Raw genomic sequence first — 20355 nt, forward strand, 5'->3', positions numbered from 1 at the left:
GGAGGTTGCAATCCTTTAAAATGAAATATGGTGAATCTATTACTAATCATTTGAATGAAAATTATCTAATTTCAAGCCAACTTACATCAGTAGATGTTAAGATGGGAGATGAGGATAAGTGTATCTTATTACTTTTCTCTTTGCCTGGATCTTGGGAAAATCTAATTATTGCCATTAGCAGTGGCAATGCAGAGCCAAAGATGGACAATATGATTTCCATAGTTATTTTAGAAGGTGTGACGATAAATTCCATGAATGTTGGCTCCCAAGACGCCTTACATGTGTGAGGAAGGTCTAAAGAAAAATGACCTAAAGGGGATAAAAACAAGGATAAGTCTAAAGGATGTTCTAAGACCCTTGAAAAGAGAAGTATTGGAATTGTGGTAAAAGAGGGTATGTGAAGAAGGAATGTAAATTTAAGAAAAATAATGTGGATTCCTCCATGGAAAATTTCCTTGATGATGATTTTGATGCTTTGTTTATTTCAACTAACACTATTAGTGATGATGCTTGGCTTATTGATTCAGGTTTCTCCTACCACATGAATCCTCACAAGGAGTGGTTTTATTATTATAAAGCATATGATGGGGAGAGTTTTTTCTTGGTGACAATAGCACAAAAAAGATTGTTGGTAAGGGAAATGTAAACTTGTGTTTCAGTGATGGGAGGATAAAAACTCTTGATAATGCTTTGCATATTCTAGGACTTGCAAGAAATATTCTTTTTGTATCCAAGTTGAATGATTCTAGAATGCATGAAATTTTGGCAAATCTAGTTGCATATTTGTAAGAGGAAGTTTGGTGACAGCTAAACAATCTCAAATAGGGACTTTGTTTAGGCTAAATATCTTGACTTATTGTAACTTTACCAATGTAATTGGCATTGAAAATGTGTATATATTGTGGCACCAAAGATTGGGTCACTTTGGTGAAAAAGGTCTTAAGACCATTCTAAATAAAAGGCAGGTTGATAGTAATTATAATTATTTTGTTGCTAAAAATAATTCATGCAAGCATTGTGTGTTTGGTAAATTGAATATATCATCATTTCCTATAGGGTTTTATAAGGCAAAGAGACCATTAGAAATTATTCATTTGGATGTGTGTGGCCTAGTAGATGTTGATTCTTTGGGTAGATCTTGATATTGTGTTTATTTTATTATCAATGTCTCAAGATACAATTAGATTTATTTTATGCATTCTAAATATGAAGTTTCACTAAGTTTAAGGAATTTAAGGCCTTAGTTGAAAATAGATCTAATTATAAGGTAAAAGTGTTGAGATTTGACAAGGAGGGTGAATATTGTTCTAGGAAGATTGATGAGTACTATAAGCATGCATGCATTGTTCAATAGAAGACTACTCCTTATACTTAATGGAAAGAGCTATGAGCATGTTAAGTGGTGCTAAGATTGATAGGTGCTTTTGGGAAAAATATGTTGGTATTATTTGTTATTTAATTAGTAGATCTTCTTCTTCTTCTTTAATTCGTAGATCTCCTTGTTCAAATCATGCAAGCAAATTCAAGTTTAAAATGTTAGTCCCCTACAAGTTTCTCTAGTTGAAATAAGTGCAATTCCTATTAAAGTCTTTGCTACGGTGCATCTTTTAGGATATCTAAAAGAATGAGTAGATAGAAGCACTTTGTTAGCCTAATCTTATCTTCAAAGATGTCTTTAGCAAAATAAAAAAGTCATGGATGAAACAAAACTATAGGTGGATGAACAAATGACACATTCATTTGAATTCTCAGCCTAATAATGATAAAGATATACAAATTTTTGTGTTAGACAAGTTTCAAAAGTCTAAGTGGAAAGAGATGTTAGGGAGAAAGAAGAAATATTGCTTTGAAGATTTAATGTCACTTTGGACCATCAACAAAATGCTTATTTAGAGGTCATTATCCCTTGGAGATCAATGATTCTCATTGTCTAGTTGAAGACTAACTTACATTACCTTGGACTCAAATAGGTAGATGAAAATACCAAAAGAGGTATAGGAAGAGCGAGTATGTGTCTTTTGAAGTTGGGACAATTGCAATAGAAAAATAACTTTATTTTGTATTGTAAGCTTACACAGACATCTAGATCAAGTATATAAGAAATTTAGTAGCAACCTCTTTTGAGGATTTGCTTAGTGAAGAGACGATTGAAATGAAATGAAAGATTTTTATAATGTCCACAAGGCCAAAGCAACCTATGGGACCCACAAACAACACATGCCCCCTAGAAAAAATAGGGCATCAAAACCTTCTACAATTTGTAACCTCCTCTCTAGATATGCTCTTTTATAGTGAATTTTGATCAACAGGTTTGTTGTTTTGTCTAGTTTTATTTCTTCAAACAAAGTGTTTAAATTGTCCATTTTCAAAATGTCATCATAGCTCACATGAATGTTATAGTACATTGGGCATTCCATGACAAAATGTCGCTTTGTCTTTACTGCTCCCGTGTTGCAAAATAGACATATTATCTTTTCCCACTCTTCTTTAGGTATCATCCATCTACCTGTCTCACACCTCAGGTGATGGGAGCTAATTCTTAATTGAGCTATCAACATTTTTGCTTTCCATTTAGTATTCACTCATATGTAGGCTTTTTCCTCATGGTCTCTTGTGGGTTTGAGTTCTTAGATGTAATAGACTTTTTTACACCCATTTGTTTTATCCAATAGCTACTCTTGAATTTTTCTTTCACAATTTTTTTTTAATTTCTTTATTGGTGTTTGGACATTGCTGTAAATTAACATTTCATTTTTTCATCCATTTGTCATTTTATTTCATCCACATGTTCTTCCTTCTATCTAGTCTTTCCTCTATAATCATCTCAGGGCAACAACATTTTGCCATATTTTGAATTTTCTTTAGGTAACTTGGTAAACAAATGTGTTGATGTTTCCGAAGGATAGGTGCCAGTTTCTATTGATAGAATCTCATATTGGACAACAATTTTAATATTATGATTGCTTATGATTAGATATTTTCAAATTCTTTCTACTTGCCTCCATTTTGATTTGACATACTGTTGTCCCATATTTCACATCCATATAAAATCGCCAAAATGACCAACAAACCAAAAAACATTCTCTTGATATCCAATCCTCACAACTCTACATTCTTACACCTATTTTATTAAAATATAAAATAATTCATTATAAAAAATCCTATTAAACATTATTATATTCTATAGTAGAAAGAATCTCATAGACTACTTTCCTCATTCTATTCCATTTCAATTATTCTACTCAATTCAAATCAAATTAAATAATAGAAAATCAACACCTCCAACACCAAAAAAACAAGTCTCCGTCCCATATACTATCTTTGACCTTTCAATGGCAATGGTACTTCATAATTCATTCCTATAGAGCCGACGCCCCTGCAGAACAAACATCAGAAAACGTGAAATGCACAACATTTTCGTTGTCGTCGGCAATTCTTACGGAAATCTTCTTGCCCAAGTTTTAGTATTTGCGAGACGACGAACTTTGTTCCTGGCGCGGAGGGAGTCGATCTCACGATCTGTGATCTGAATTCTTGGGAGAAAATTGAAGTACAATTTAATTCAACTTGCGGCAGCTGAAATTTATTTGAATTGAATTGATAGCAGCCGTAATTGTCTTTGGAGAGTTTTACTCTGCAAAATGGTTGTTCAGAAGCTCGTGGTTGAACACAACGGAAACGAGCACTCCGTAGATTACGACACGGAATTAGGCCTAGAGGTATTTAGTTAATTCAGTCGACACTTAATCAAAAAGGTTTCAATTTTATTTATCCTGGAAATGATTTTGTTTAATCAAAAAGTCTCAATTTTATTTATCCTGGAAATGATTTTGAGTACAACCCGTTCCAGGTGCTGAGATACCAACTCTATTCTCTCACACTCGTTTCTCCTGACAAGCAGAAGGTATTATTACATTTGCCCTTTAGCTGTTATACTATGCTTTGAGGTGGATTTCCGCTACCAATTGTTTTTTGAGCTCTGTTGATGAGTATTGCGGCAATTGTACGCGTAATTGTTCTATGGTTAGCAGTGTTATCCTGGGACCCTTTTTGGTGTGGCAGATTAGAATAAAATTATTCTGCACACGGGGAATACATTTTTAACTTACTCCATCCACACGGCGTTGATTGACAAAAACTTATTGCTGTCGGATTCACCTGGGTAGCATGCCCTATATCAGTTGAGCGCCTGGATTTTTTTTGATGTAAATTGATTCCTTTAAATCAGGATAAACGGTAGACCGATTCCATAGAATCATTAGGCAAGATTAACTGCATTTCCTGTGTTTAGAAGTAGTTTGAAATAACTCAGTCTTGTGGGAAACAACTGTCTTTTACTATACACACATACTGTTTTGAAGAGTTAGAATTGAAGTGGGAGTCTTGCATGTGCCTAGTAAAGGATTCGAGACCGTGTAATTGGTAATTAGATAGGGACTAACTGAATAGTCAGCAGCAGTGAATAGGTACCAGCAGTTACCTGAATTAAAGTGAATGGTTACTTGATGCAAATGAATGATCTGCTCTCAGAATATATGGTTGGGAACTCCTTTCAAATAAAGGCTTGGATTTGGAGAAAGGAGGAGGTATTCGCTGCCTTTGGGCTACAGCTTGGAGAGGATTCTTATGCTGTATGTTTCCAGCAATAAATGTTAGCACAATGGAGAGTTTGGAGATATAAGACAATGTGCAGCAGCCTACGGGGAACTTTGATACCATAGCAATGCATGTTTGATGGAAAGTCTGTATATAAACAGCTATGCTGTGCAAATATAATGTAATGGTTCTATTATTCAATAGATAGTTATTTTTTTTGATCAATAAGCGCTGCCAGAGGGGGCAGCTCCCTATGATTCGAAATAGAAAACCAAAGTGACCAAATGCATGCCCTTGCCACAAGGGGTGCAACAAAGAACAACACTCAAGTGCACAGATACACAAACACCACTAGAACCTCCACTAGAGTTGCCACAGAAACTTGCATGAGTACAGATTCAAGTGGCAAGACCACTCGATTGCAGAGCAAACCAGACCCGAATTTAGCAAGCCCAAACCTCATCATACTTAGAGAATCGACAGAGCCAAAAGACACTTCTATAAATTACTCCTATCCTGGAGTACCAAATTTTCCATATTCCGCCAAGACGAGGAGCTGATTGAGATTGTTTCTTCTTAATACTTGTCAATAGCAACATTGGCGCAGAAATCAGCTACCTTGTTTGCCTTACAATACACATGGTTAATTGGAAAGAAATTCAGTCACTCAAGTGTTGCCATATCGGCATTATCCAACCTTGCAGCTTCTAGCAGTTCACAGATTTGGCTTTGATGGCATTTACACAAACTTGAGAATCTCCCTCAATCACTACTTCCAGCAGGTTCTTTGAATTGCACAGTCTGAGACCAGCTTCTAATGCAGCGAGTTCCGCTTCGTTGTTGGTACCATCCGCAATCTTCTTCGACAGTCCCCAAACAAGTTTACCATGACAATCCTTGATGATGCAGCCAATACCCAATCACCCAGAATTACCCTGACATGCACCGTCGAAGTTCAACTTCAAACGACCACGGGGAGGGGGGGGGGAAGGGCATAACCATTTGGCTGAAGCTCTCTTTTCTTTATCTTTAGGGGCGGGATTGACATAGTGACTGGGGATTTTGAGTCCCCCCTAATTTTTCATTACTTCATTGTCCCAATTTGTATAGATGACATTAGCTCGGAGGGGTGCCCTAGCATTGAGTAGTTTTGTAATCCCCTCCTCAATGTAGGATAAAAATTGCTCCACACTTCGTTCAACTCCTTGAAAAATTTGCATATTGTGTTCCTTCCAAAGCTGCTAGATGACCATCGAGGGGGAGACCATCCAGATTCCATATGTCTTTCCAATATGAATTGGGTATGAGATGTGCCCAACTCTTAGAAAAAGCTAGCAAGTCCTCCTGTCTTGGCCCCTTGCCAATCTAACTTCCCCATTTACCAGTCCCAACAGTAGGAAGCCTCCTTGCAGCTAAGAAGCAGATGATTGGCATTTTCTTTATTGCCTTTGTACATTGGGCACCAGATTGGTCCTGAAATTCCCACCACATGCAATTGATCCCCAGTTAGAATTTTCTTGTGCAGAGCGGTCCAGGTGAAGGCACCTGCCTTTGGGAGGATAGCTTTATCCCAACACAACTTCACCGGCCAATCTTTTGACTCACGTCTCAAGTTTAGTATTTGGTAGCCCAGTTTTACTGAGTAGCTGCTGGAATTTACTCCACATGAAACTGTTTTATCCAGCATCTGGGAGAGAATGATTTCCTACCTTTCAGCTCAATTCTGAGCTCTTCCTTGGCTTGGTTGCTCACCTCCAGCTCCTCCAACTGTTGCCAATCCCAATCAAATTCATCGTTGGAGACTGAGAAATCATGTTTGCAACACACCTGTCATCAAGATTGAGCCTTGGTTGGTTAAATTCCGCCAAATTATCCATTTCTGTCAATGGTTGATATCTGTTCGAAGACTCAAGCCAAAACTTGGCCAAAATTCCGCTACCAATCTGCCATGTGATGTGATTTGTTATTGTCGGACACTTCCAAATGTGAGAGCTAAGGTGGGTGTTTGCAATCGTCGGGATTTTCTCTGGCTCATTTGAGTCCAAATACTTTGCCCTTACCACATGACACCACAATGAGTTGGGGGACCTATAAAGTTTCCATTTCAATTTAGCCCCAAGGGCAATATTTTGGAGGTCGATGTTTTTGATGGCAGCAGTGCCATTAATTGTTTCTTCTCTGGCTATCTCCCAGCTGAGTAGAGGTACACGTCGGGTCTCATTTGACTCTTCCCAAAGAAAATGTTTTAATATTTTATTAATGCCCATTTCCACCGATTTCGTCAGCTTAAGAGTTGACATGGGATATTTTGGGACGACAACCAGAACTGATTTTGACATTGTGAGCCTTCCAGATAATGTTAGCCACTTCCCCTTCCAACTCGCGGCTTTCTTCTGACACGCATCCAAGACCCCCCCTACAAGTGTTCAACTTTTGTTGCTCCCTGGAAAATTGGAACCCCTAAGTAGGTACATGGTAGCTCCTTAATATTGAACCCCAGGAGGTTCACAATTTGGTGTTGGACTTGTCGGTTTGTGTTGAAGAAGAATATAGTAGACTTCTCATTGTTTATTAGCTGACCAAATTTATTGGCATAGAGGGACAGCTCGAACTTGATCTTGTAAAGACCCCTTGTCTTCCAAACATTGGTTTCCAATGAAGGATGATGGTATCGTTGATTGTTTTTGGTTTGTTTTGTAATTTTTTTGTGTTTTGTGGATATATAATAATGAAAAAGTAATGCACATAAATTTCAAAGAAAAGTCTGAAATCTGAAACTAATCTGATTTTATAGGAATATAGAGCAAAAATAATATAGGACCTCTATTTTATTAATTCCTATTACAATGATAGTCACAAGCATACCCGATATGCAACCAGTTGTTGTCTCTATGACTTCCCAGCCAAAAAAGCAACCTAGGTTTGATCTGAAATCATCAAGTGTTGATGGGTGATGATCATGCATGTAATGCCAAAGCCTTGGATGCTGCTAGCTGCCTTCTTCTATGACAAAACCAAAATTTTTATGCAACTCCTTGCTAAGAATCGAACCCCTTAATGAACTCCTTCTTTGCGGCAGCTATGAACACCCTAGAATCAGATTGCACCAGCTGGGAATGGAACCAAGAAACCCTTCAATTTGCTGCCTTAAAAAAACTACAATGGAAATCTGAAGTAAAACTGATAAAACCCTGCAATTCTTATATCAATATGCTCAACAATGACCCCTGGATGAAGCCATTCCTCTGAAGCCAAACTCACTAGGTCTTCCACCAATTTATAAGGCTGTTACACTGAAGATTGCTCATTCTCCAATGCCAAAACTCTGAAATCTGCAAGAACCCTCGCCTTCTTTCCAGAGCTCAAGAACTTCAATCAATTTCATCAAAATGCCAAGTCAAGAAGAATTGATTTTCACCAATGAAGTCCTTTATATTCTCCCAATAAGGTCGAATTCCTCAATAAAGCATTTAATGATATAACTTGCAATTAATAATCATGTCGCCAAATTTTGGAAAATGAGCTCTTAAATTAATTAATATTTGGTCCCCCTTTTCATGATGCTTAGACCCTCAACTTAAGTGATTTATTATAAAGTTATTTATAACTTTATAATCAACCATTTAATGAATTAATATGAATTTGGTCACAATAATATTAATATCTCCTTAAATACACCATATATTAACGTGCCGTCTGAAGTAGTAGTCTCTCCTCTTAATTCCCCATGTAACCAAATACAATCTCTAAAAATAGTTTGGGTCCATCTCTATTTTTTCTGACTTACTATAAATAGTAAGTATGGCAAACGGAGTCCAAATGATGTCGAACGAAGGCCAAATCCACAATACCCTCAAAAGACCCTCTAACCATCCTCATTAGCCTACGAGGGTTGCAAGATAGGCTAATCCTCTGCTACTACTGACTGCCAAGGAGAAGGGGACATTACAGTCCACCCTCCCTGAAATTGCTTGTCCTCAAGCAATCTCAACTTAGGATGCTGCAAAATTTCTTCTCTCCCCCACGTCGCATCCTCAACCGGCAAATCTCTCCACTTAACTAAATATTCCCTGATGACTCTGTTTCTCAATCAGCGCTCCTGGAATCAATAATAGTCTCAGGTACTAATATCAGTTTCCCCTCATCATCGAGAGGAGGTAGCACTGTGGATGGAACAACATGGTGTCCATTCACCTTTTTGAGGCGTGACACGTGAAAAACATTATTCACCTTTGCATTTGCCGGTAGCTCTAACTCATAGGCCACCTCTCCAATGTGCTTAGCAATCTTGAATGGCCCATAATATCTCGGCTTGAGCTTTTTTGCGCCACTCTTCTTAAGAGTGGATTGCCTGTATAATTGCAGCATCAAATACACTATATCCCCCACGTCAAATGACTGCTCCACTCTCTTCTGATCAGCATATTGCTTCTGCTGGTTCTGTGCCTTCTGTATATTCTCTTTCAGTGATCTCACAATGTCCAGACTCTCCTGAAGAGTATTCCTGGCACTCGGCACTCTGCTATCACTCAGCAACAAGTCTAGAAAGTTGGGCGCGCCATACCCATACAAGGCCATGAATGGTGTCATCTAAATGGACATGTGGTAAGTAGTGTTATAGCAGTACTCACATAAGTGTAACCACTATACCCATGCCTGCTACTGTTCGGCTATATAATTCCGGAGATAACCTTCCACCCATTTATTCACACTCTCCGTTTGACCATCTGTCTGTGGGTGGTAGCTCATACTAGGGGTGATCTTGGTGCCACTAAGTCTGAACAACTCTTGCCAAAAATGACTCATGAATTTGCTGTCCCTGTCACTGACTATAGTCTGAGGTAGCCCATGAAGTCTGAAAACTTCTTGAAAGAAAAGATTTGCAACTTGAATTGCTAAATAAGTAGCTGAGATTGGAAAGAAATGGGCATACTTTGTGAGCCGATCAACAACTACATAAATACAATCCTTGCTATGGGCTTTAGGCAGTCCAATAATAAAGTCCATCGAAATACACTCCCACTTCCTTCCTATTAGGAATGGGAAGTAGTTGGAGAAGCCCTGCTGGATATGTATGTTCTTGTTTGTTCTGCTGACAAACATGACACTCTCTGACATACTGAAGAACATCAGATTTGAGCCCCTTCCAGGTAAATCACTCTTTGATCTGCCTATATGTCTTATAGTAACCTGGATGTCCCGCCGTAGGAGAATCATGCATGGCCCTCATAATCTTGTTCTTCATCTCTGAACTTGGTACCAAAAATATTCTCCCCTTGTAAATGATGAGATCATTCACAATGGAGTACCTGCTATCCTGCACCGTACCATCCATAATGCTAGAGGCCCCCGAATCCTTAGCATACTCTGCTGCGATCAAATGCCTCCAATCCTTTGTAATCTCAATTATAGCATTCAAATGAGGCCTACGAGATAAAGCATCAACAACCACATTATTCTTTCCTCTGACATAAGTGATGTCAAAATCATACGCCTGCAATTTGCTCACCCACTTCTGCTGGCGATCATTTAAGTCTCGCTGCCCAAGGAAATGTTTTAAACTGTTATGGTTTGTTTTTATGCTGAATTTGGACCCTACCAAGTATTGCCTGAACTTGGCCAAAGCATGCATTATGGCCAACATTTCCTTGTCATAGATGCTATAAGTCTGCTCAACCCCCCTCAATTTCCTGCTTTCATAGGCGATAGGGTGCTTATCTTGCATCAAAACTGCACCAATCCCCTCACCAGATTCATCACAATGTAGCTCAAAAGGTCTAGAGAAATCTAGTACAACCAACATTGGACTTTTAGTCATCAACTGTTTGAACTTCTCAAAACATTGTTGTGCCTGATCAGTCCAAACGAAAGCCCCCTTCTTTGTCAAGTTCGTCAATGGTGTTGCCTACTGAGAAAAACCCTTGACGAAATGCCTGTAAAAACCACACAATCCCATGAAGCCTCTAAGTTGTGTCAGATTCTCCGGAGTAGGCCAATCTATAATAGCCTAGACTTTATTCGGATCCATCCGTACCCCCTCAGCACTGATGATGTGCCCGAGATATAAGAGCTCTGTCAAACCCAATGCACACTTGGACTCCTTGGCATACAAGGACTCCCTCTCTAAAATCCCCAATACTGTATCCAAGTGAGCTAAGTGTTCTTGCCATGTCCTACTATACACCAAGATGTCATCGAAAAATACTAGGACATATCTCCTCAACTGGTGCTGGAATACCCGGTTCATATTGGACTAGAATGTCGCAGGCACATTGGTTAAACCGAAAGGCATAACCAAGAACTCGAAGTGACCACAGTGACACCGGAAAGCTGTTTACTCTATATCTTGCTCCCTCACCTGAATCTGATGATATCTAGACCTTAAGTGAATCTTCGAGAAGAAGAAAGCACCACACAATTCATCGATCAACTCATCGATGCGTGGGATGGGGTATCAGTTCTTGATGGTCCTCTTTTTTAAAGCCTGATAGTCAATGCACATATGAAGTGCACCATCTTTTTTCTTAACCAATACCACTGATGAAGCAAAAGGAGACTTGGACGAATGTGACCCATGTCCAACAACTCCTTAATTGTTTTCTCAATTTCATCCTTCATTTTCTTTGGATGCCTGTAAGGTGTAATCATGATGGGTTTGGCACCCTCCTCAAGCTCAATAACATGCTGAATACCCCTGTTGGGAGGTCTACCTGGTGGAATAGCACTCAAGGTGTTTAGTCAATAAGTCCTATATATTAGGTGGATAATCAACCTTCTGCTGCTCAAACTGCGTAGGCATTATTCTACATTCTGTTGCCCACTCTAGCTGATCATGGCGAATTAATCTCTCCATCCTCCGGAAAGAGATCGTTCGCAAGCTCGTATCTGTAATTGCTTTGAGCACATGTTTCCTTCCATTGGCTTCAAATCTCAGCTCTATGTGTTTCACATTAAGTGTAAGCTCCTCAATAGCATGAACCCAAGTCATACCAAGCACCACATCCATGCCACCCATATGGACTACATAGAAATCAGCCTTAAATTCATAGTCACTAGAAATCAGCCTTAAACTCATAGTCACTCAAGCGCATAGAGACGTCGGTAATCATTTTGTTACATGTGAGTGTATAACCATCCACCACCTTAACACACACTCCCTCAAACTCTTGTGTCTGAATCCCACGCCTTGCTACCAACTTCTCATCAATGAAGTTGTTCGGGGCACTTGTATCAAAAAGGGTGATGACTCGCTGCCCTGCTAACAATCCTCGCATACTGAAAGTACCCTCTCGATGTAAGGATGAGATGCACATAGTAGGTCCTTTACTCTCTAACTCATTCTCAAATACTTCTGAAGCCTTTTCTGTCTCAGAATCCTCATGCTCAGTCTGCTGATCTGAAAAATCAGAATTATCATCATGTGCATAAACCCATTCTATTTGCTTGGCCTTGGCCTTAGGCCTCAATGGACACTCATGCTCATGTGAGTAGGGTGCCTTACACCAAAAACATAATTTTTCCCTTCTCAATTCATTCAAACTCTCCTGATTTTTGCCCATAGGAAATTTATTTTTAAAGTCTGATTTTTCTGGTCTTTTTGATGGAAATTTATTATCTTGTTTGAAGAGGAAAACTTAGGTGTAAACTTGCTTCTAGGTGCAGCTAGTTCCATGCTTCGTGCTTTCTTCATTGCTTCCATCAAGGAGGGTGGATCAAATGCCTTAATCCAACCTCTCAAAGGCTCCAACAATCCCTCCATGAATAAAATAACTAGTCTCCTCTTTGAAATGCTCGACACGATCTCTGCAAGTCTTTGAACTTCCCCAATATATGCTTCTAAGTTACTGTTGATGTGTTTTTTATGCACATGTGAACACAGAATAAAATACCTAAAGGTACCTTATCCTCTCTTGAGCAAAGTTTCCCGACTGCTGAAGATCTTGCCGAAGGATCAGTCGAGGCAACTCCAAGGTTCTTGTATGTAGGTTCTCTACTCGTGGATAAGCTCTTTGTGGTATGATGTGATTTTGCTGGAATCACAAGGGGACTTACACTTGACGACCTAAACGTTTGATTTGCTGGAATCACAGGATTTCACTAGCCTAGATTTTTTGAAAAAAAAGGAAAAGGATGAGGGCGAGGAAAGGATCTAATTCTGACACTAAGAATGTAGGAGCAATGAATAACCTTTGGTGAAATTCTAACTAAGTCTTGTTTTGACATCCCAGGACCATCTCCACAAGGTTAGTGCGATCTTTGGAGGAAAGCTTTATGATGTTCAGATCATCACTATAAGCATAGACACCATCAGGTTGATGCATATCAGTGAAGAAGCGACAATTGAAGTTAAGCTTAAGCTGAATGATTCCAGTTGACTACACAAGGCAAGTCTGCAATCAACAAATTGCTAGTAGTATAGATATACAAATTTCACCATCAATCAAACACATTTCTTCCACTCATCTAATAACATGAAATCAAATCTGAGAAGTATAAAGACCATGCAAATTGTTGAATTGACCCATAGATTTCACCATTTCTTCAATGAAGTTTTACAAGTCTTTTACAACAACATCTTGGCAACAATCTTTGCCTTCTCTTGCTATTTTACTCTAATTGCTATTCTATCAACTGACTATTCACTATTAGCTAACTATTCACCTTCTAACTCCTGACTAACTATTAGCCTTTACAAATGAGGAGCCAGGGCTTATATAGTGCCCACAATACAATTCAATGGCTTAGATCAATTTGAGATCAATGGCCAAGATTTTACAATGAAACCCTAATTAGGGTTTGTTACAACAAACTCAATTCTGGCCAATGAAATAATTGCATTATTTGGACACATGTCTTCTCTGGAATATTCGACCAATGGAGAACCGGGGTAGGTACATTGAAGTTTGTGCCATCTCCCATGAGTCAGGTACATTGAATCTGGACACGCTGAGGTGGACCAACCCGACTGGAGGAGTGATGACTGGGATGCCACCTTGTCCGACACTTGGTTGATGTTCAATTTGGTGATGTTTAGAAGCTAACTTTAATTAACTCTTCTGAAACTGTTTGCTTCTCCAACGGACCCTTGCTCTGATCTCCTTTGTCTTTGATGTGCAGGATGGATGGTGTACCTTTCCTTCAAATGTTGGACTGGAAGAGGTCGTCCTTGATGATGCTGGATCGGAGAAAGCCGTCTTTTAACTGCAAGACAAACAAAAAGATGATTAAGGACACATAATAAATTCATTTCAACATAGCATTTTATACCTTAAATCATCAACAAGAAGACATCAAAATTAAGTTTGTTCAAGAGTCTTTCCAGGGATAGGCCCTATAAGAATTTCGCCCTGGACCCTCTGGAAGGGTCAGGAGCGAATTTCACTTTTGTAGCTCCCTTCTTCATCATTTCATCTTGAATTCTCCTCACAAGGCAAGGAAATACTTCTCTTCTTTCATCCAACCCAAGATTAACTTGATTTTGCAAGGCAAAATAGGTGATTGAAGGATTTTCGCCCTGGACCCTTTGGAAGGGTCAGGAGCGATTTTCCTCCTTTGACCTAAAATCATCATTTCTGGAGACAACCATCAACTCAAGGGCAATCTCAAGGGCATCTTTTACCTTGGTCTAGGCATAGCTTAGCATAAATTTGAAAGGAATAGGTAGATTTAGGATTTTTGCTCTGGACCCTTTGGAAGGGTCAGGAGCGAAAATCACTTCTAGGCTCAATTCCTTCATCTTTCATGGTTTCTAGCAACTTAAAGTCACTCGCAGGGGCAACTTCTCCTTGAATTTACCTTAGCCCACACTTGATCTAGCAAAAAATTGATAGCAAAGAGAGGTTTTGAGAAAATTCGCTCTGGACCCTTTGGAAGGGTCAGGAGCGAAATTCTCATTCTTGACCAAAAATCATCATTTTTTCAACTTGAAACTTCTTTGCGAGGTAGAATTTCATCTTTCATTGCCCTAGGAACAAGGTTTCATGTCCAAGAAAGGTCAAAAAGTAGGCTTATAAGGAATTTCGCTCTGGACCCATTGGAAGGGTCAGGAGCAAAATTTCCTTTCCTGGCTAAAATCCTTCATTTTCACAACTTCCAAACACTCTCAAAGGCAAGACCATGTCCATTTCCCCTTTCAACATGCTTTGGACATCACAATTTGGTCAAATAGGGAAGGAAATGAGGTCTAGGAGGATTTTCGCTCTGGACCCTTTGGAAGGGTTAGGAGCGAAAATCATGATTTGGGCTTGATTCTTCCTTTTTCCAACTCAAAATCACCTCAAGAGGTAACTAAACATCATCCTTCACCCAAGGGATAAGGTCTTAAGCCAAAACAAGGTCAAAAGAATAGGCTTGCAAGGAATTTCGCTCTGGACCCTTTGGAAGGGTCAGGAGCGAAATTCACCTTCTTGGCTAGAATCCTTCATTTTTTCAAAGCTTTCAAACATTCCCAACATCCAAACATGTCTACTCTTCCCTTCAAAATGCCTTGCAAATCAAAATTTGGTCAAATAAGGCCAAAAATGAGTCTTAGGTTGATTTTCGCTCTGGATCCTTTGGAAGGGTCAGGAGCGAAAATCTTGATTTAGGCTTTAATTGCTCATTTTTCAAACTTCAATCTTCTCCTGGAGGCAAATATAGATTGTTCTCCACTTGAGGAACCAGGTTTTAAGCCCCTTCAAGGTAGCAAATGAGGATTATAGTGAATTTCGCTCTAAACCCTTTGGAAGGGTCAGGAGTGAAATTCCTAATCTTGGCCAAAATCCTTCACATTTCTACGTTCCATCACCTCAAAAGGCAAAGACATGTTATTTCCTTCCCAAATTCGCCCATGGAACAAGGTTGGTATCCAAAACAAGGGAGCAAATGAGGCTTATGAAGAATTTCGCTCTAGACCCTTTGGAAGGGTCAAGAGCGAAATTCCTATTTTTGGACAAGATCCTCACTTTTCAAAACACTTCTCAAGGCAAGGATTTTCGCTCTGGACCCTTTGGAAGGGTCAGGAGCGAAATTCCTCTCCCAGGCTAGAATCCATCATCCCAAGGTCTAAAATCTCCTCTCCAAGGCAAAGTTGCATCAAACCTTCTCAATCATGCCTCAAAAGTCTATAAACTTGGTCAAGCTAAGGAGAAAAATAGAGGAAATAAGAATTTTGCTCTGGACCCTTTGGAAGGGTCAGGAGCGAAATTCACCTTAGGCCATGATCCTGACTTCATTCTTTTGCATTTCTTCATTCAAACAAGTGCTTTTGCCTTCATTCAAGCTTGGGAATGCGTTAGTTCTAGGTTTTGGTCAAAGTAGAATGTCTTATGGAGAATTTCGCTCTGGACCCTTTGGAAGGGTCAGGAGCGAAATTCGCTTTGGACCCTTTGGAAGGGTCAGGAGCGAAATTTGACATTTTGGACTCTCCGTCAAGATCATTTTATGGAATATAACATTTAAGTATAAGAAACTTATACTTTAAGTTATATTCCATATATACTTTCAGGATGTTTGAGAGTGGTTTCGGACCTCTAGGAGTTATATTGCAAAATCTAGTTTTTGGAGGATTCTTCAGTTTTCCAGACAGTCAAATTTCAGGATTAGGACATTCCAGACTTAGCCAAATTTCAGGATCAGGGCATTCCAGACTTAGCCAAATTTCAGGGCATTTGAAGATCAGGATGACATTTCAGACTTCATCACTCACCAACTCGACCTAGCTCGGACCTTCAAGAATGATACCCACTCACAAAGCAAGACACAACTAGCAACGAGAGCAAAACTAGGCCCTAAGGAAGACTCAAAAAGAAACCCTAATTCTGGGGCCCTGTGGACTCACCCTGGCTCAAGCAAAGCCTGTAATCCAACGATCCCCTCGACAGCACTCATCCTGCAAAGGCTAACAGACAAAACCCTAAAAGACCTAGAAAACAAACCCTAGATTGCAATGGGGCGATGTGTGAATACGTCACAACAGTTACCCACCTGTTTCAGCTATGCCAACTCTCTGAAGTACATCTCAAGATCCTTACGATCAAACCGCTCTATCAACCTGTCAATGAACTCTGCATATGTATTGATATGATTGTGACCAAGGGTTATCAACCCGTGGTACCACCAATCATGGGCAACACCCTCCAAGTGTAATGTGGCGAATCTAATGGCATCTTCTTCGAGCATTGGTCTTAGTGACAAATAGTTATCTAGCTTCTGCACCCAAGCTCTTGCTATACTTTTGTCACTTCCATCGAAATATGGCATGGTAATTTTCCCAAGATTATGCTGATAATCCATCCGTGCTGGAGTGTGATAATCATTTCTCCCACCATTCCTTCTACTTTGTTGGTTCATGAACTGATCAAAAGACCACATATCTCTCAAATCTGGTGGTAAAGTGGAGTATTCTAAATAGGCCTGTCGAGCTTCATCTGCATAAGGTATAGGGGCAGTGACATGTGGCTGTTCTTCCCGTGGAGTGAAAGTAGGGAAGAGAGGTCTAGAGGCTGATCCTCTAGTAAAGGTATCACGCTGATTGACTGTCCTATCTCTCCCAATGTCTTCCATAATATTGTTGGTACCGCTCCCACGAACACCACTATTCTCCCCTGAATTGTTTTGATGATTTTGATTTGTTTCAGGTTGCTGATTGTTGTGTGATTGCTCCATTTTTCCTAGCAGCCGTGACATCATATCAATCAGGGTGTCAAATTTCCTTTCAATCCTGTCATCTTTATCCTCTTCCGCCATGTTTGGAGCTTCCTTGTCTTTTCCTCTTTCCCTCAAGACTTCTGAAAATGTTTCAACCTCAGGTACCTGTGGATTTTGATATTGTTGCCTTCACTGTTCCCTGTTATAGTACCTGATTTCCCTATCACTCATCAATCACAGGATGGCAGGATCTTGGCTCTGATACCACTGTAAAGACCCCTTGTCTTCCAAACACTGGTTTCCAATGAAGGATGATGGTATTGCTGATTGTTTTTGGTTTGTTTTTGGAGTTTTGTAAATATTTTTGTTTTGTGGATATATAATAATGAAAAAGCAATGCACATAAACTTCAAAGAAAAGTCTGAAATCTGAAACTAATCTGATTTTATAGGAATATAGAGCAAAAATAATATAGGACCTCTATTTTATTAATTCCTATTACAATGATAGTCACAAGTATACCTGATATGCAACCAGTTGTTGTCTCTATGACTTCCCAGGCAAAAAAGCAACCTAGGTTTGATCTGAAATCATCAAGTGTTCATGGGTGATGATCATGCATGTAATGCCAAAGCCTTGGATGCTGCTAGCTGCCTTCTTCTCTGACAAAACCAAATTTTTTATGCAACTCCTTGCTAAGAATCAAACCCCTTAATGAACTCCTTTGCTGCAGCTATGAACACCCTAGAATCAGATTGCACCAGCTGGGAATGGAACCAAGAAACCCTTCAATTTGCTGCCTTAAAAAAACTACAATGAAAATCTGAAGTAAAACTGATAAAACCCTGTAATTCTTATATCAATATGCTCAACAATGACTCCTGGATGAAGCCATTCCTTTGAAGCCAAACTCACTGGGTCTTCCACCAATTCATAAGGCTGTTACACTGAAGATTGCTTGTTCTCCAATGCCAAAACTCTGAAATCTGCAAGAACCCTCGCCTTCTTTCTAGAGCTCAAGAACTTCAATCAATTTCATCAAAATGCCAAGTCAAGAAGAATCGATTTTCACCAATGAAGTCCTTTTATATTCTCCCAACAAGTTTGAATTCCTCAATAAAGTATTTAATGATATTAAATGATATAACTTGCAATTAATAATGTCACCAAACTTTGGAAAATGAGCTCTTAAATTAATTAATATTTGGTCCCCCTCTTCATGATGCTTAAACCCTCAAATTAAGTGATTTATTATTAAGCTATTTATAACTTTATAATAAACCATTTAATGAATTAATATTAATTTGGTCACAATTGTTGAAATCCAATAGCTTGATCGGATTATGCGTGAAATAAATATGAGCAAATTACTTATATTGGGCTGGGCCCAAATTGTAACAAATGTAACTTGTAAAGCATCTAAATTGGGCCTTATTAGAGCGCCCAAACAAACATATCGTGCCCTTTGTAAATTTTAAACTAAGCCCCAAAACTGGGCACTAAAAGCAAGGGGCATTACAGTCCACCCCTCCCAAATTTGCTTGTCCTCAAGCAATGTTGATTTTAACTTTCTCAAACTAAGTCATCTACCAATATGAACCAAAAACACGGAGCATACACATGAAAAACACGAAGCATACACCTGGATAAGTGCAAACACGAAGCATACACGTGAATACACATATTGTCAGATTTCTTCTTATCGACTAGAAATATTCAATGATTCATCTTTACCTTGCAGAATGGCAGGATCATAGCTCTGATACCATTTGTAATGTCCCTTAGGAAAAATAACTGGAAATGCCCTATATATTTCAAAGTAGGGACATTACAAGATACGTGGTGTTGTTAGGGAGACGTGGAGTAAATCCATCCCAAATTAGATGAGCCTCGAGGGTGGTCCAGACGGATGTTCCTGAGACCTGGACCCAATTGTGGAGGTGGTGTCATCGCGCCCTAGTCAATTAAATCCCCATCTAAGGCTGAGGATTAGAAAGGAAGTAAGAATTGGGGCTTGGATATAGCCACTATCTGTACTATGAATAAATATGGCTATCTAGTTTAATAAATTAATTTAAGGCATGATAATATTAAGTAATGGGTGTTGATTATGTTAATGTTGATCAGATTTGGTTGTGGTAGAATTTAATTTTATTCTCTATCGCTGATTATCAACTTGTTGATGTTCTCTCCTTGGTTGAATGTATTTGCCAACTTACAAACAAGGTTGCTGCTACTGAGGTATGGATATGCTATTTTATTTTTCAACTTATGATCTGATATGTATATCGATCTCTATGACTTGCACTTTCGATTTTTGTACTTGCCAAATGAATCGATATTCTACTCAAATATATATATTGAATTAGGAGGCATGTCTTCAAAGAGACATGCCTTCATGTGAATCTAATTCACATGGAGACATGCCTCTTTGAAGAGGCATGCTCCTCTCAAAGTGAATGGCTGTGTTAAAGCAAATATGTGTTATTTCATATCGATTCACATAATGATTCAATTCACAAACAATATAGAGTTTAATCAATTCCTTAATCGATATTATAATTCTCTTGATAAGTCTAATCGATATCATTACACGATATGTATATTAATTTGCAATAACAGAATTTAGAACAAGATCGATTATGTTAATCGATTCTCACTAATCAATTCACATAAATCGATTCATTTGATTGATCCTTATTAATCGATCTGCCTTAGATGATTCATTATGTTAATCGATCCACAATAATCCATTTAGTATGATAATCGATTCACAGAATTTGCAATGTAAGAATAAATGATTTTCTTAATCAGTTTATATGATCAAAGATTGCTACATTATTGATTTATATGTTTGATCTATTTAATCATTCTCTATACTCAGCATGATTAATAATAGTACATAATAATATTTCTGAGTTATATATATATATAATGTCATCTCCTAATTATTAATCATGCTGACTATAATCAGCAATACATAAATGAATCATGTATTTGATCATTTCGACTGAAGCTACAAATCATTAACACTCCCTCTTAGCTAGGGAGGATGATCACAAGGCATACATAGTAGTACCACACAAGGTGTGGTAGAGATATCATCTCATGATATCAGGAGCACTGGTCCAC

At 38.7% G+C, this 20355-nt stretch overlaps 1 protein-coding gene across 1 annotated transcript in view; it reads left to right on the forward strand.

The window, feature by feature from the left end:
* The first annotated feature begins 3304 nt into the window (after positions 1–3304).
* Positions 3305–20355, forward strand: part of LOC131063638 (peptide-N(4)-(N-acetyl-beta-glucosaminyl)asparagine amidase) — a 200048-nt gene continuing 182997 nt past the window's right edge. Inside the window, exons 1-2 of the mRNA XM_057997528.2 lie at positions 3305–3719; positions 3851–3904. Of these exons, the coding sequence (XP_057853511.1) occupies positions 3642–3719; positions 3851–3904 (132 nt within the window). The 5' untranslated portion in view covers positions 3305–3641. The remainder of the gene's footprint in view (positions 3720–3850; positions 3905–20355) is intronic.

Source organism: Cryptomeria japonica, chromosome 4 (genome assembly GCF_030272615.1).
Source record: "Cryptomeria japonica chromosome 4, Sugi_1.0, whole genome shotgun sequence".
Taxonomy (NCBI): Eukaryota; Viridiplantae; Streptophyta; class Pinopsida; order Cupressales; family Cupressaceae; genus Cryptomeria; species Cryptomeria japonica.